Below are 15,598 nucleotides of genomic sequence, written 5' to 3'. Positions count from 1 at the left end.
AGATTCGAACCCACGTTTTCAGGGTTTCACGCCAGAACTCATTAGGGACATAGAGAATACTACATGGCTTGCTGTGTCGTACCAGATTTACACGAGTGTTTTTAAAAAAAATATTGAACTGCGAGCGAAAGCGAGCTGTTCACTATTTGAAAAAGCAACGAGTGTAAATCTGGTACGAAACAGCAAGCCATGTAGTATTCTGTTTATCCTACATACTGTACTTACGTGTATTTCACTTAAAATGTCCTGCAGTCGAGGCAGCTAACTGGAAGACGCTTGCTTTGGAACAATGACGTTTGTCTCGGTGACTTTGGCATCATAAGCAGTGGAAAAACAGGTCCCTGCCAGACTTGCTTGACATGACCTCATTTACATGATATACACACGTGTGATTTGAACGATTATTATCTCACGAGTGTCTCTCTGACGCATGTAGGACAAAAATTATACCTGCGCAGAGTCAGCGGCACAGACGACGCACTGCAGATTATTGAGGCAATTCTTTATTTTTCCCAGCCAGCTACACGTTGCGTGAAAAAAACCCAGGCCAAGTACTCGTCATAATCCCCATGAAAGCATGCAGCGCCGCTGACTCTGCGCAGGTATAATTTGCCCCTTATCAGTTGTTTGTTTGGTTTTTGACAGACAAGCATTTTGCCGATCCGAGGGGATAAAAACCTCTTCATTTTCATCATTATCGACCGAGGTCGGAGTCATATTGAATAATTGAGCTGAAACTGACTTATGTTTATTCTGATAGGTCACATGGACACTCTTGTGTTGTGCTGCAGTTTATGGGGTGTTTTACACATGAGAATGTCCCTTTTTTCAGCGATACTCACTTTGACATTCACAGACAATGAATGCTCTTTCTTCTTTTCTTTGTTGACGTTGCACGTTTTGCCAGCGTACGATCGAGTTTTACACAAGTGAGATCCTTTCTTTCATTGTTCGTGATTCAGAGAAGAAAATTTTATAACAAAACAAAAATCCTTGGACTCAGGTCAGAAACAATGTTCACACTATTTGCTGTAGTTCGCAGCTTCATACCTGCAAAACACGTTTAATTCATTTTGTGAGTAAATAGCCCCCAAGCATTACAGCCAGGCTCCTGGGTTAATTACACCAACAAGGACACACATGTAGGCCTATTAGCATCTCGCGAGATAGTGACACAATGTCACACGGGGCGAATTGAATTATCTATCACACGCACATATTTACATGCCAACGCGTGGACGGGAATGCTTATCATTAAAGATACCTTCTCTCCCATATGTCAATGGTTCTTTGCTAATGGTGACAATGTGAGGCCTTGCACTTTAGGTCGTGTTACAGCAGCATCCTAACCCAACATCAATGGCAAATGAATACCAATCAATCCTAAACAAGTAAAAAAAAAAAAAAAATCGGCAAAATCAGGCAACAAAAAAAAAAAAAAAAAAAAAAAGGTGTGGTTAAGGTAACTTGTCATCATTTTCACGAGTTTTCATTCACAAGCACCTGGGAAATAAATCTCATGTTCCCCGGGGAATAAATCCCCGGTTACCATAGTTGCAGGAAGCCCTATTACATGGATAATCAAAAGCAAACCCAATAGAAACGCTCGAGGATTCTTCCGCTCTTTTCATTGGCGTTTCTCCAGACCTAAACAGACGACAAGACACTGCTTTGCAAAGTTCCAAAAACCAACTGGCAAACTGGCAAAAGTAAACAAAAAACCAAAACTACTTCAATACATTCGTCACAAACAAATGAAACCTACCGATATGTTATGTCTTCTTACAAAGTCACGGAGTGCGTGTATCTGTGTTTCGATACACAGACGTTCGGAGAAACACGAACGTCAAGTTCAAGTAAAACGACACCTGACACACACATTTTGACCCGTGCACAAGACGTTGTATCGATAAACGAAGCACAAGTAAGAAACAATAATAAAAGCAAAGAAAATAGCAACACGATATGCAAACATCTAACAAAGCCGAGCAAGCAGAATGACAGGTCTAATGAAAAACAAATAGGTACCGAGTCGGAAACAAGATCGCAATTCTTTCCTTCGCTGCACGACGCAAATCTTCTGTGACCTTTGACCAAACGTAGCTTCCACATTCGATCACCGTGCTCAGCTTAATATTTACAACAGAAAGCCGAGGGGGTGGAATACCGAGATGAACCTACAGAAATGTGCATCCTCAAACCTGACATATTCATCCCAACTCATTTAATGAACTCAAAAACACAGAAAGTTGCTTTCACACGCCATCTTTGATTGCCAGTGGTTATCAAACCGGGACCCGTGTGGTTATCAGCACGGGACCCGTGTTTCAAAGCATGGCTCCCTGGGTTGATTGTGCACTTGTTTTCTCACTACCAAAATGATGACAAAAACGATGTTTGATGGTTTGTTGACAGACCAGCTTTTTTGTCGGTCCTCGGGGGGCATATCGACTTTTGTTTCATATTTATTGACCGCGGCCTTCGGCCTTGGTCAATAAATATGAAACAAAAGACGATATGCTCCCCCTCGGACAGACAAAAAAGCTGGTCTGTCAACAACCCATCAAACATCTTATAATAGCCAAAAAAAATAGGGTGGTAGGCAATCACTTTTTTTTAAAACTTTTTTTTTAATGTGTACAAATTAAACCTACTTGACAGGGAAATAAGTGTGCGACTCGAGCGCATTCGCTTTCATTGCGTTTTCTGCACTCTTTTTTTATTTAAATTTTTTTTTTTTACAAATGTAATAAAAAGTTATAGGGTCGGCCCCTAAAAATAGGGTAGGTCGGGTTACCGTAACCACACCTATTTTTTTTTTTTTTAGGCCTCAGGGATAAGTGTCTTATAATTTGACAGGGTTTTCCATGGAATAAGTCCATCCCTCCATTTGGACACCCGCCAAGAATCAACATCCTGGCACTTTCTGTGCAGAGGGAGGAGACTTTTTTAAAAATTTTTTTTAAGAATTTGAAAGAATTTGGACGGGCGCAGTTGCCTAGACAGTGGATAAGACATCGGCCTCTTGATCGGAAGGTCGTGAGTTGAAATCCCAGCCGCTACCGCCTGGTGGGTTCAGGGTGGAGATGTTTCCAATCTCCCAGGTCAAAACAAGTGCAGACCTGCTAGTGCCTTATTCCCCCTTCGTGTGTAGACGCAAGCACAAGACCAAGTGCGCACGGAAAAGCTCTATAACCCATGTCAGAGTTCGGTGGGTTATAGAAACACGAAAATACCAAGCATGCGTCCTCCGAAAGAGGCGTATGGCTGCTTAAATGGCGGGGTAAAAACGGCCATACACTTAAAGGACCCCAACAGGCTTTTTTTAAGGTCAGATAAAGCAGTTTGGGTTGATTTAATGATATAGGTAAGCATCTAAAGATGCAAAAACCGATCAGTAAATCACAGGTTTTGTGTTGCATCAGTCTAATTTTACACAAAATGCATGCCCAAAAAGTGTCCAAATTCGTCTGCTACGCGAGACTTCAAAATCCCCGCGGCGGCAAGCCCTTGGCTGTGACGTCACACCCAGGCAGCGGAAGCGAAAGTAGCGACGTTCGGTCTGCGTCTTTGCTGCTGCCGTGGATGCGCGTGTACTCCCGACACCATGCGAGAGAGTGTGCTGCTGCCGAATGTTCGGAGTACCACAAAAAGGACTAGGGCTTGAGTTTTCATGTCTTTCCATCGGACTCAAGGCTCAAGCAGGAATGGGTTGTAAAAATGAATCGGCTGGACCCAAACACAAAGAAACTGTGGAAACCGGGTCAGCACGATCGTGACGATGTACTTTGTTCGAGGCATTTTGAAGCATCCTGCTTCACTATGTGCACGCGGTTGAGCCGCGAAGAGGGAATAGCCTACAAAGCACAGTTGGAGCCGGATGCAGTTCCAACAATCTTTCGCCACTGCCTGGAAGACCCGAGAAAACAGGGTACATCGCATGCTGACCACACGCGACCTGCGTACATGTAAGCGCAGGAGGAAGGAGGTGAGATGGCAATGTCACGAATGTGTTTATTGGATATGTATCTGGGGGGCGATAGGCATAGCTGGTGTTTTGTTCGTGTCACAGACTTTGATACTTTACACCATTTGCAGCACACTAGCACTCACTTGTTACTCTGCAAAACACAACTTTTCTTCTCATTTTTGTTTCCCACAGTTGGGGGGAGGGGGGGGGTGAGGATTTCGGTGTAGGTTTAGAATTTTCTGTAAAAATAGATTAAATCACAAGGAATAAGAATAAGAATAAGAATACTTTATTATCTCATAGAGAAATTCAGGCGTGGTACATAACAATAATACAAACAGGACATTGTTTTTACATAAGACATATAGCACTATATAACAGGGCAGGTTATAAACACACCTCCCACATACCTCTCTGACCATTCCTTGCATTGTGCTTACGCATTCAGTCATGAACACATCCATGTCTCACTTACACATCGCACCCATGGACATTCTTATACGCTCAACTTACCCATTCACACATGTATGGACATTCGACCACGCTCCACTTACACATTCTTATACACTCCACTTACACATTCACACATGGGCATTCTTATATGCTCCACTTACACATTCCCACATGGACATTCGACTACGCCCACTTACACATTCCCACATGGACATCTTTAAAGCACTGCGCCTACATATTCTCGCACGAAGGAAAGGAGGAGAGGGGATAACTGTAATGGGCATGCCATATTCAGAAACTTCATCTTTGAAACAATCATTACTTCATCTTTTAAAACTATTAATAAAATATTTCAAAAAAATTATCAACCTATTTTTGTGTTGTTGCAATTTCAAGACATAGAAATGTGTACAGAATCGCTCCAAATGAACATTCCTACAGATTGCAAAGCTGAACAAGCCTGTAATACCCTCCCCCACCCCCCAATTATTTTTTTGAATAAAATGTTATGTGTACTTTTTTTTCAGAGCAACACTGTAAAAAATTCCCATGCAATGGAGCTGGAGGGGCTACAAAGGGGCCTTGCTGTCATGAAACGTGACCTCAGCATCAGTCACCTTGTGACAGACAGGCATGTCCAAATCAAGAGCTACATGGCAAGAAAGAGCCTGACATCAAGCACCACTTTGACATTTGGCACATGGCAAAAGGCAGGAACACATTGTTATATGTACATCTTATTTATTTTTTAATGATATAAATCTCTGACAAAATTTATATTTAAGACACAAAGTTGTTGGTCACAAACAGATTCAGAAAACATGTCAAATACAGTCCCACCCCCCAACATGTCCAAGAAAAGTATTTTCTCCCTTCCATTTCAACTAAATTATCTAACTGTCTTTGTGTCAAACAGGTGTCGGAAAGAAGCTGGAGGCTGCGAGCCACAAAATGCTACGGTGCTCTTAGCCTGTGGTCAAAGAGCATAAAAAATCACCTATACTACTGCTCACAGTCTACCGAGGAGAGTGCTACGCGGGTGGAAGAGATTAAGGCCAAGTGGGTGTCCATAGCCAATCACATCAGCAACCAGCATCATGGGCATGGAGACCTTTTCCCTCACTGCCTCCATGGTGACTTGACTGATGAACCACGAGCCTGGATCACAAAAGGTAAAACAAATTCCAGTCATCAGAGCTTCAAAATAACCTCATAACCTGTCTTTATATGTGAACAGTGGTACTATTACCTTGAATCAGTGTTTAGGCCTAAAAAAAAAATAGGTGTGGTTACGGTAACCCGACCTACCCTATTTTTAGGGGCCGACCCTATAACTTTTTATTACATTTGTCGAACAAAACAAAAAAAACAAAAAAACAAACAAGTGCAGAAAACGCAATGAAAGCAAAATCGCCCGAGTCGCACACTTATTTCCCTGTCAAGTAGGTTTAATTTGTACACATTAGAAAAAAAAGTTTAAAAAAAAAAGTGATTGCCTACCTTCCTACCCTATTTTTTTTGGCTATGTTACCGTAACCACACCTATTTTTTTTGTGCCTTATCAACCATATAAACTCTTGTCTACAGACACCCCAGTTCACCATTCTCTGGAAAGAGTTATTAAAAGCCCATATCTCCTCCACTTTACCTTTCCTGTTATGCAAGCAAAGTGAGTGCTGTCTTTCAATTTTATTGTTTGGCAAATATTTCTTTCCCTGTAGTATGAAACTAAAAGTATGACAATAAATAAGCTTTATATGGTGGACCTTCTTTTCTCTTTCTGCTGTTCTTTTATACTGCCCTTGTTTTTTGCAGAATCTAATTGGCAGCAATGCACACCTACACAAATGCGGGGAGGGAGCAAGCAACCACAGAGGAAGGTGAACTGAGGTGGAAGATTGCCAGGCCAAGGGCAAACAAGGGACAACCAACTGCAAAACCTGTCAAGGAAACTATTACTCGCTGTAAGAATATTCACAACTCAAGGCTACTTTTCCTTCAGTTCTAAAGTATGCAAGTTTGTAGATGCTACTATGAAGTAAATCTCAACAGCGGCAAAATATCCAATTTTTAATCACTGCTCACAGTTTACATATCTCTAGTAATGTGAGCATCCAGGTATTTGTTTATTTCTGAGAAAAAAAAATGAAAGGTAAAAATCTGGTCTTCATAATTTGAAAATGTTGCTGTTTCCCATGTTTTAACCCTTACACTGGTGCAATTCTGTAACACATGTTACATAGCCACTGGTGAATTAACAGAGAGAAAAATAACAAAAAACGGTCATGTAGATTTTCGCATCCATGGGAGGTAATCGGAACCGACCAAACAGACTGAGCCAGTAGCGCGACATATGTCGTGACAACCAGGTGACATTTTACGTAAAGTAGCGCGACATATGTCGCGACAACCAGCCTAAGGGTTAAATCTTGTGCTTGATTTTGTACATAGGCTCTCCTCTCCTCATGTTTTGAAGTCAACCTTTATTTCTCTGTTGCACTTTAGGTTACCTGAATGAGCTGTTTGAAGAGGTGGTCACGCTGCGACTGGTCTATGGCAGCTATGAGAAGGCTCTGCGAGCACAAAGGGATTATCACGGAACGGTGCCAGAGACCCTAAGTGCTACTGCGGGGCCTGTCGACAAATCCAACGTTGTAGCCAAGCAGCGTCGACGACTCAACTGGCGACTGACAATAGATTAGATTACCTCCACCTGTCCCAAGAAAGGCGAAACGGTCCGAAGAGGATGTTAAACTTTAAAAGTCAAGTCACTGGAATCATAAAGCTTAGACTAGGATGAAGGAATCTTATGATGAACAGAAAAAGTGAACAGATGTACTTACACTTTAGACAGCATATTTGAAACCTGTGTAGATCTGCGAAGGAAACTGGTCCCTCACTGTGGCAACAACGCAGGCAGTCAAAATCTTCCTGTTTTTCCTGCCCGTAGTGAGTCAGACCCATCTCACGAAATTGCTGTACGCAACATGCCGATATGTCCTGGAAAGATACGGGCAACCATTAGAAGGAAGTATGAAGTTTTCAAACAGTAAATTAAAAATAATGATTGTTGGGGTGTTAAGACTACCAAAGATTAATTTAAAATTAGTGCAGTATTGATCTAATCTTGAGTACTTTGTTTTGTTTTTGTTGTTGTTGTTGGTAGGGCTGGTTGGGTGGGTAGTTCCAGTTGAATTTGAAAAGTTGAAAACATAGTATCACTTCAAGAACGATGCTAGAATGATTCAGAGATGAACTGAACAATTGTGAAGCAGTGAGAACTAAATAAATAGCCCATTCTTTGTTACTTTTGGTTTTAGATGAACACAAGTATAAGTTCACATGAACAAGGAGGGTGTAGGGTAGAGTAACCTGATTCATTTTTGTACATGTATGTAGAATCATACAGCCTACCTGTGTGGCTCATCCTTGTTCTCAAACTCTTCTTTCCACCTTTTCCTCAGTGATTGCTTGCCAGGATAATGACGGATTCAATGGTGTACCTGGTATTGACAGATATGTTTAACATTATTGCAAATTTTAAAGTTGTTATTATTATTATTATTATTATTATTGCAAACATACGGTGTGAATTACTTGTGAGTGGCCCATGTATGATAACTGAATTGAACTGAAACTAGAAGATTGTATCTGAAGAAAGTTTGTGCGCATGCATATTTGTGTGATTATCATACAGTTGTGAAATGTAAAAATTAAATTTCCTCTGTGACTATGAAAGTCAGTTGATGTCAGTGTGTGAATGTAACTTGTGACGCGCAGATCAAAGTCATTCTCTTTCATAACTCTATGCAATGTTACGTGCATATACAAAACACAAATAAATACATTGAGTTACCTTGAGAGGCAATTGTCACGGAAACCCTGGTGTGTGGTGATGCACTGCATCCCCTCCCCCTCAAATTTCCCTGTAACTTGAGGGTAATGGTGGCAGCACACCTTCTCCCTCCTTCGCTGGCCAGGCCACACAACACAGTGGCCACAGTGACACCATGCCCTGAAATTGAGAAGTCAATAAAATTCTACCTTGTCATACACAACCAATTCATTCTGGTACGGGCATTACTCTCGTTTCTTCACCTTTTTTTTTTTGGGGGGGGGGGGGGGGGGGAGTAATCACACTTGATTCACAAGTGAAAATTCCGTGTCTCTCCATCATAATACATACATGAATACAGAATGATACACGATACATATGTACCGTTGTGAGTAGTAAAGCTCAAACTGAACTTCAGGAACACAGCTGTACTAAATTACGATTCTTACATGAACTTTATACACAAGCCCTTGCACACTAGCGAGCAAATGCTGATACCTGAATTCAAAACAACAAAGCAACACGAAAGAAGTTCTCAGCAGACTGTAGCAGACGACAGGTTTGCCGTGTACGAGTGCATGCTTTTTACCTTGCATCATTTTCTGCAGCAGGGATGTCATCGCCAGGTTCGTCCACGGTACTGTTCTCGTCGCTGCTGGCACTTTCTTCATCTGCAGATGACTCCAGCAAAGATGCTGGCGGCTCAAAACTGTATGGTTCAGCAGCTGAAGTTGCTTCTGCCATTGTCTCTGGATGTGACGTCATCGGAATTTGACCCAGATTTCACCACTTCCGTAGTCTCGCGGACCGTTCGAGATACAATGGCCGCCAGATCGGAACACAAAAACGCTTCGCTTCAGCCACGAAATTCGTCGGATTATGGCCCAAAACGATTCCGAAATAAACTAAACACTGTGAGGGAAGGTGAGAAAGCAATTTCCTACGGCATGCATATGTCTGGTTAACCTAAGTCACGCCAAAACGCAAATGAACGCGTTTTTGACACCAAAAACAGCCTGATATGGTCCTTTAAAACGCCACTCGTGCAAAAAACACGAGTGTACGTGGGAGTTTCCGCCCATGAACACAGAAGAAGAATAAATAATTTATTTCTCAGATCGCCACTGGTGTCAGTTAGGAAATTATACTTCAAAATCCCATTCTGCACGAAGAAGTAGTCAGGATATTGATTTTGTATGTGTGTCCAATTTGAGGGGAGGGGGGGGGGGGGTGATCATCACTCCATGTAAAATCATGGGCATATCTGAGATATCTGTGAGCCTTTTCGTTAAATACTATTCTTAATTGAGCCTGTAGTCGACTTTGCAAAGACTTCGCGAAGTCATTTTGACCGATAATTGAGTGCAAAAGCTTAGTGCAACCAGCTTCGTGAAGTAGACTGCGCGAAGTCGACTTCGCCCAAATAATTTGAATACTCACACAGCAAAGGACTGGATGCACCTTATCATTTGTGTGTGTGTGTTTTACCCTTTTTACATTTAGTCAAGTTTTTAGGCTACATTTTGTTGTGCATTCTGAATAGTGTGCCAACAGGCCTTGGTCAGTCAATCACGTTTTATCTGTGTACTAAGTGTTTGACGGTAAAAGAATAACACCAACCCCGTTCTCCTGTATATAATTGAAAGCCACATTTTCTTCTTCATTCAATTTCTGTTTTCAAAAGCTTCGTCAACTTTCCACTTACACGACACGGTCCCTTCACCAAGCTTCAATGAAGAACCCTGAATACGAAAGGTCAAAACAAAACAAACTATCGTCGTCTGCAACGAAAACCGAAAATGGTGAAACGCTTTGCTACGTACACAGAGGACGAAATTGCAAAGAAAAGATCGAACCTTACACCTGTGACTAGGAAAAGCTGCATAGACAGTTCCGTGCGGATCTTACCACGTATCAACGTACATCCGATGCTCAGAACCTACAGATGGGTGACGCTTTGGCGATTGAGGCTTCGTCTTCAGCTCTAACACGCACGCAGACAGTCAGGCAGGTCTAATCTGCACCAGCGCTGATGGAAGGTTTGGATTTAGAAACACTCGAATGTTACTTCGACAAGATAAACGAACCGAAAGACGAAAGTGTGCCCCAAATTCGGAAAATATTCTTTCAAAACTGCACTGTAAACAACATCAACATCACTGTGAGAAAAAGAACAATCCAAACACAACCAGTTCCCCTGTGGAACATTTCGGGTGGACTTTTCCACGACCTGACCTACAAAAATTCTCCGTGTTCGTTCGCGCTTTGCATTCAATCTGTGTTAGTGCGCGCGTGTGTTTGTGTGTTTAGCTTTCGTTGGTTTGTGCTGTTTGGTTCAAAAAAAGTTAATTTTTTTCCTTGAAAGATTCAGAAACGTTGTTTGTTAAATGCATTCAACCAGAAAAAGACACGAAACGAATTGGATCTATCTTCTGCGCGCATGCGTGTGTACGGTATGTGTGAAAAGGCAATTGTGTTGTCAGTCTGGTTTTGTGCCTGTTATTTCGTCCCCAAAAACTCATTTATATCTTTCTATGCCTATGCTGTGAGACATAATCGCCATTACGAGCTAGTCGTGTGACAGAGAGTTTTCTTGCACACTCGACTGCTGCTGTTTCACTCCGGCTAAAGCCGTCGTGAAACATCTACAGTCTCGTGTGCAAGAACACTCTCTGTCACACAACTAGCTCGTAATAGCGGGTAACATTTAACAAAGACATACACACTTACAAATATTAAACATTCACGTCTATGGAAGAAGAGGACTGCACCTTTAAATCAACAAACCCATTCCCACTCTGCACAGGGACCAGATAGACTGTTCATATTTGTTATTTGTCCAAGTGGAAGAATGATTTTCGCCCACGTAAACGATTGGACCGATCTGCGGTATGACGTGCAAGATGTCGAACGAGGGAAGTGCACACTGTATCTTTTAACGTGACGTCGTATTCTAGTTCTGCTGAAAGGGCAAACCGCGAGGCCAGATCGAATTTACTGGTGGTTTGAATTAGAAAAGTGTCGAATAATAATTTCAGATCCATAAAGATGAGATTACACTCCATCCTTTTCACCACCCTGCTTTGTCTGTCTCTCTGTTTGTCTGCGTCTCGATCTGTCAGTCTTTCTGGCTCTCTGTAGCAGTAGTGCGTTTAGTCACACACGCACGCACACACACACACACACACACACACACACATACACACACACACACACAAACAACACACACACACAAACACACACACACCGCACACACACACGCACGTACGCACGCACGCACGCACACACACACACACCGCACACACACACGCACACGCACGTACGCACGCACGCACACACACCCAAACTCACACATGCACACACACCCACACACACTTCACAAACGCAACATTTTTACTTCAACCATTAATTTTCAGTGACATTTCTTGCCAAACTGAAAGCAGGAAATACAAAATGCTGGACTTTGGAACAAGCGTACCCACCAGGATCCACATCACCACTGTTGCGTCGACAATAAAGAGTGTGCTGCTCCAACTAAAAGCTATGCTTCAACCCTACCCTACAGAACAGTTGATCCTTTGTTTACACCGAAAAACAAAACAAGGCAAAGCTCAAAGGAAGGCTAACTCTCATGTCTTTTGTTCTCTAAAAAGGGAAACAAGCGTAATGTTTTGCCTCGATTGATGCAGACCGCCCGAACACAGTGGAACAAACACAGCACTGTTCCGAACACCACGTTGCTCTAACCGATTTTCGTTAATAACCTCACTTGCCCTGGGTTTTCATTACCTGATCCCCACAGGCTACCCGAGCAGTCAAGGAGAATCACTTAAACACGGTGTGTCAAGTGATTCCGGCTATATTGTTCGTACACCGGATGTTTCCGTTCGTACAGCGTGATTTTCGGCACTTGATCGAAGAAAAAAATTGCGGTAAATCGTGTGGGCAGCGCACTTTTGTGATATTGTAAGAATAAAGCAGCAAATTGGTTGGGCTATGTGTACAATAAATACCAAGGTGCTAGTCGACCAAGTGCTGAAAATGACGCTGTACGAACGGAAACATCCGGTGTACGAACGATATAGCCGGAATCAGTTGACACACCGTGTTAAAGCTACCTTCCTTCTCGGGGACTCAAGGATACTGTTAGAATTCATTTTTTTTTAAACACAAATTTGACAGAATAGCCGCGGATAGTGACTAGGGAAATGTTGATCTGATTTTTGCGGGAGATGCGAACTGACAAACCGCACAAAGTTTTTTTTTGGCTGGCAACATTACAGGTATGAGTAGTAATCTGTGGAATAGTTGTGTGAATGGTTTGACCGTTATCTCCTCATCTCCGACAAAAAGTTGTTTCAAAACTGCTCTAAATAAGGCAGGTTTCCAGAATGATTGAACATTTTGGTTGCTCCGATGACTGAAATGACGGCAACATTTACTGCGATTTGAATATAAGAAGTGTAGGCGTTTCGTCAACTGCTGTCGACAAAAGACATTTCCACAGTGTAAACAGTCATATCAAAATATCACATAACTGTTGAGGTTTTGCATATAAGACAAGAACACTCTTCCATTTTGAAGGCATGTATACACAAAAATCGACATACCTGGTCCTTTCTGTGGAGAGTCACACTTCTTTTTGTAGCAATAGCCTACTTTCGTCGCGGACACTTGACTTGTGACAATCTGCTATAAGTAATTCCGCAACACAAACAACAATAATAATAATAATGATAATAATAAATGAGCATTTATATAGCGCAACATCATAACTTTACAATTATGCTCTTTGCGCTTGACACATTTAAAATTAAAACACAGTTATACAAGCATTTACATCTACATTCATAGTCAGCAACGCTTAATTAAAAGCATACACCATCAAACAAGCAGCCAAACAAATAAATGAACTTAACCAATAAGAAAACTGCTATGCAAAGAAAGCAACCAGCAGGGCTTCCCAAAGTACACGTCCCTGCGTCATGCACCCCCTAGAACAAAATCGAAAAAAGTAAGAGAAATGCAAAGAGGGGGTCCAACGACGCGCTTAACCCGAAAAGAGCGGGTCCTGGGACGTACTACATGTATATATATCCGTTGTCATGCGTATCGTCGGTACTGATTAAAAAAATGCCCTGCCTGTTCTTTACCGACGGTTATTTACGCAGTTAACCTCACCGATATTTAATTTTTTTGTGTGTGTGTGTGTTTAAAAAACCCAATCTGTTTCTTTTTCTTTAAAGAGTTTACAAAACTTCGCAGTCTAAAAGTCGACATTGCATTAAAAATGATCGCCCCAAAGATCATTTGTCGGCGAAGAATGTGCCTTCCGAAGGCAAGAATATAAGCCCATAGGTCTTCGGGCCCTCGTGAATCCAAGGGGTCTTATGTTGAGCGTCTGTGGAGAGCCCTAAGACCTAGATTGATTTTGTTTGTTTGTTTGTTTGTTTGTTTGTTTGTTTGCTTAACGCCCAGCCGACCACGAAGGGCCATATCAGGGCGGTGCTGCTTTGACATATAACGTGCGCCACACACAAGACAGAAGTCGCAGCACAGGCTTCATGTCTCACCCAGTCACATTATTCTGACACCGGACCAACCAGTCCTAGCACTAACCCCATAATGCCAGACGCCAGGCGGAGCAGCCACTAGATTGCCAATTTTAAAGTCTTAGGTATGACCCGGCCGAGGTTCGAACCCACGACCTCCCGATCACGGGGAGGACGCCTTACCACTAGGCCAACCGTGCCGGTCCTAGATTGCTGATTTGCGGTAGGTCTCCAAGTGGATGTTATTGTCCCATGTGAAAACCTTGACAGATATGTGGTGCTTGACATGATCGCCTACACGGAAAGAAAATCATCTTTAAAACTCTGGGGTACTGGCGGGAAGAGTGCGTGGTACGAGGATGACGTTGCGAAAGCTCTGGTCTCCAAGGGCCTTGAAAACCTTACTCGAAAAAATCCTTGCAGGCACAGAAAACGTTTCCCAGTTTAGCCATTGTTGTGCTAATGGCTGTAAACCAAGATATCGGAAATGTCAGACGGTTAGTAGTGATCGCACAGCCTGAAGCTGAATGTGAAGTCAGGCCGTTGGAAATTCTTTCCTGAATGGTACCGCCATGAACCTTTTGAATAGTTTTTGTTTGTCTGTACCGAGAAATTCCAAAAGAGCAACAGAAGGCCGATGCCACAATTGTGTGAAAAGGTTTTGTAAACAAAACGGGTCAACAAAGCAACCGAGTAGATAGCAGAAACAGACACACAGGCAAACAGACAAACAGACAGACAGACAGACAGACAGACAGACAGACAGACAGAGACGAAGCCATTCACACAAGCAGATAGACATGCAGTCAGACGGACAGACAGACGGACACCATACTCCCAAGCAGACACACAGGTAGACAGACCGAAAGACATCAAGCCATACTCACAAGGAGGCGCACTGGCAGACAGACAGAGACGAAGCCTTGCTCATAAGCGGACAGACAGGCCGACAGACAGAGAGACAGACAGACAGACAGACGGACAGACAGACAGACAGACAGATAGACAGACAGACAGACAGACAGACAGACAGACAGACAGACAGACAGACAAGTAGGCTGGCACAGTATTGAATTATTGGACGACCGACAGAGAAAACTATCGACCATTGCTTCTGTGTGGCTGAAGGTCCTTTCTTTGAATAGGAAACCTGGTAGATGCAGGTTCAATGGGTCTGCCATTTTCACAGCACTGCATGCGATGTCGCCATGTTTGATTTTGAAACATGATAAGAATCCTAATTTTTGCTTGACTATACGTCAAACCACCAAAAATGTGATTACTTCCGTTATTATTATTCTGTTCTTTCCCTATGATCGATGATTAATTTCGTTTATGAAATGTCAGGATGGATACATAACTGAAACATACATATGCAACGTGCTCGCTAACCGTTATATCGACAGACAGACAGACAGACAGGCAGACAGACAGACAGATAGACAGACAGACAGACAGACACGGACGAACGCACGCACGCACACACGCACGCACGCACGCACGCACACACACATGCACACATTTTCCCAACCTTTTATTGGGATCCTCCCTGTTCGCTCTTAGAAGTTCTATGTGGTTCTAAATGAGCCATGACCGAAATAAGTGAATTATAAATGAAGGTTACGCATCACCACTTAGCGAAGGTACCAAAGCGTAGCACGATTGTATTTTTCTTTAGCACTGCGTTCAGAGCATCATTGCAATGTTACTAGGAATTTATAACGAACAAAGACGAAGACGTGTGATGAATATTGACAATCTTACGCAACTATCTCAAAACAGGTTGAA

The 15,598-nt window shown here is 42.5% G+C and overlaps 2 protein-coding genes across 3 annotated transcripts; one reads left to right on the top strand and one right to left on the bottom strand.

Annotated features, from left to right (window-relative positions):
* Positions 1 to 4,174: 4,174 nt before the first annotated feature.
* On the bottom strand, positions 4,175 to 9,288 carry LOC138951696 (uncharacterized). Of its 2 annotated transcripts, none has more exons than XR_011451195.1 (5): positions 8,757 to 9,288; positions 8,280 to 8,438; positions 7,838 to 7,926; positions 7,267 to 7,423; positions 4,175 to 5,581 (listed from the first exon to the last, which is right to left on the bottom strand). XR_011451195.1 is itself a non-coding variant. In XM_070323255.1 (5 exons), the coding sequence occupies exons 1-3, from the start codon at positions 9,021 to 9,023 to the stop codon at positions 7,884 to 7,886; spliced, it is 378 nt and encodes a 125-aa protein (XP_070179356.1). In that variant the 5' UTR covers positions 9,024 to 9,288; the 3' UTR covers positions 4,175 to 5,581; positions 7,267 to 7,423; positions 7,838 to 7,883. The 2 variants fall into 2 exon arrangements, 1 of the variants encoding a protein (XP_070179356.1); XM_070323255.1 differs by having other exon boundaries at positions 8,848 to 9,288.
* LOC138951697 (uncharacterized) lies at positions 5,458 to 7,125 on the top strand. The gene is made up of 3 exons (XM_070323256.1): positions 5,458 to 5,595; positions 6,239 to 6,387; positions 6,929 to 7,125. Exons 2-3 carry the CDS (start codon positions 6,255 to 6,257, stop codon positions 7,123 to 7,125), a joined length of 330 nt encoding a protein of 109 aa, XP_070179357.1. The 5' UTR covers positions 5,458 to 5,595; positions 6,239 to 6,254.
* Positions 9,289 to 15,598: the final 6,310 nt, after the last annotated feature.

This window comes from Littorina saxatilis, linkage group LG17, assembly GCF_037325665.1.
Source record: "Littorina saxatilis isolate snail1 linkage group LG17, US_GU_Lsax_2.0, whole genome shotgun sequence".
In the NCBI taxonomy this organism is placed as follows: Eukaryota; Metazoa; Mollusca; class Gastropoda; order Littorinimorpha; family Littorinidae; genus Littorina; species Littorina saxatilis.
Note: the sequence above shows the minus strand (reverse complement) of the source record. Positions and strands in the feature narration are given on the sequence as shown.

Coding starts and splice junctions, on each gene's coding strand:
- LOC138951696 (XM_070323255.1), bottom strand. CDS start 9,023: ATGACGTCACATCCAGAGACAATGGCAGAAGCAACTTCAGCTGCTGAA. Junction 8,439..8,847: donor GCTGCAGAAAATGATGCAAG/GTAAAAAGCATG, acceptor TCTCAATTTCAG/GGCATGGTGTCACTGTGGCC. Junction 7,927..8,279: donor CGTGACAATTGCCTCTCAAG/GTAACTCAATGT, acceptor TGTCAATACCAG/GTACACCATTGAATCCGTCA.
- LOC138951697 (XM_070323256.1), top strand. CDS start 6,255: ATGCACACCTACACAAATGCGGGGAGGGAGCAAGCAACCACAGAGGAA. Junction 6,388..6,928: donor CAAGGAAACTATTACTCGCT/GTAAGAATATTC, acceptor GTTGCACTTTAG/GTTACCTGAATGAGCTGTTT.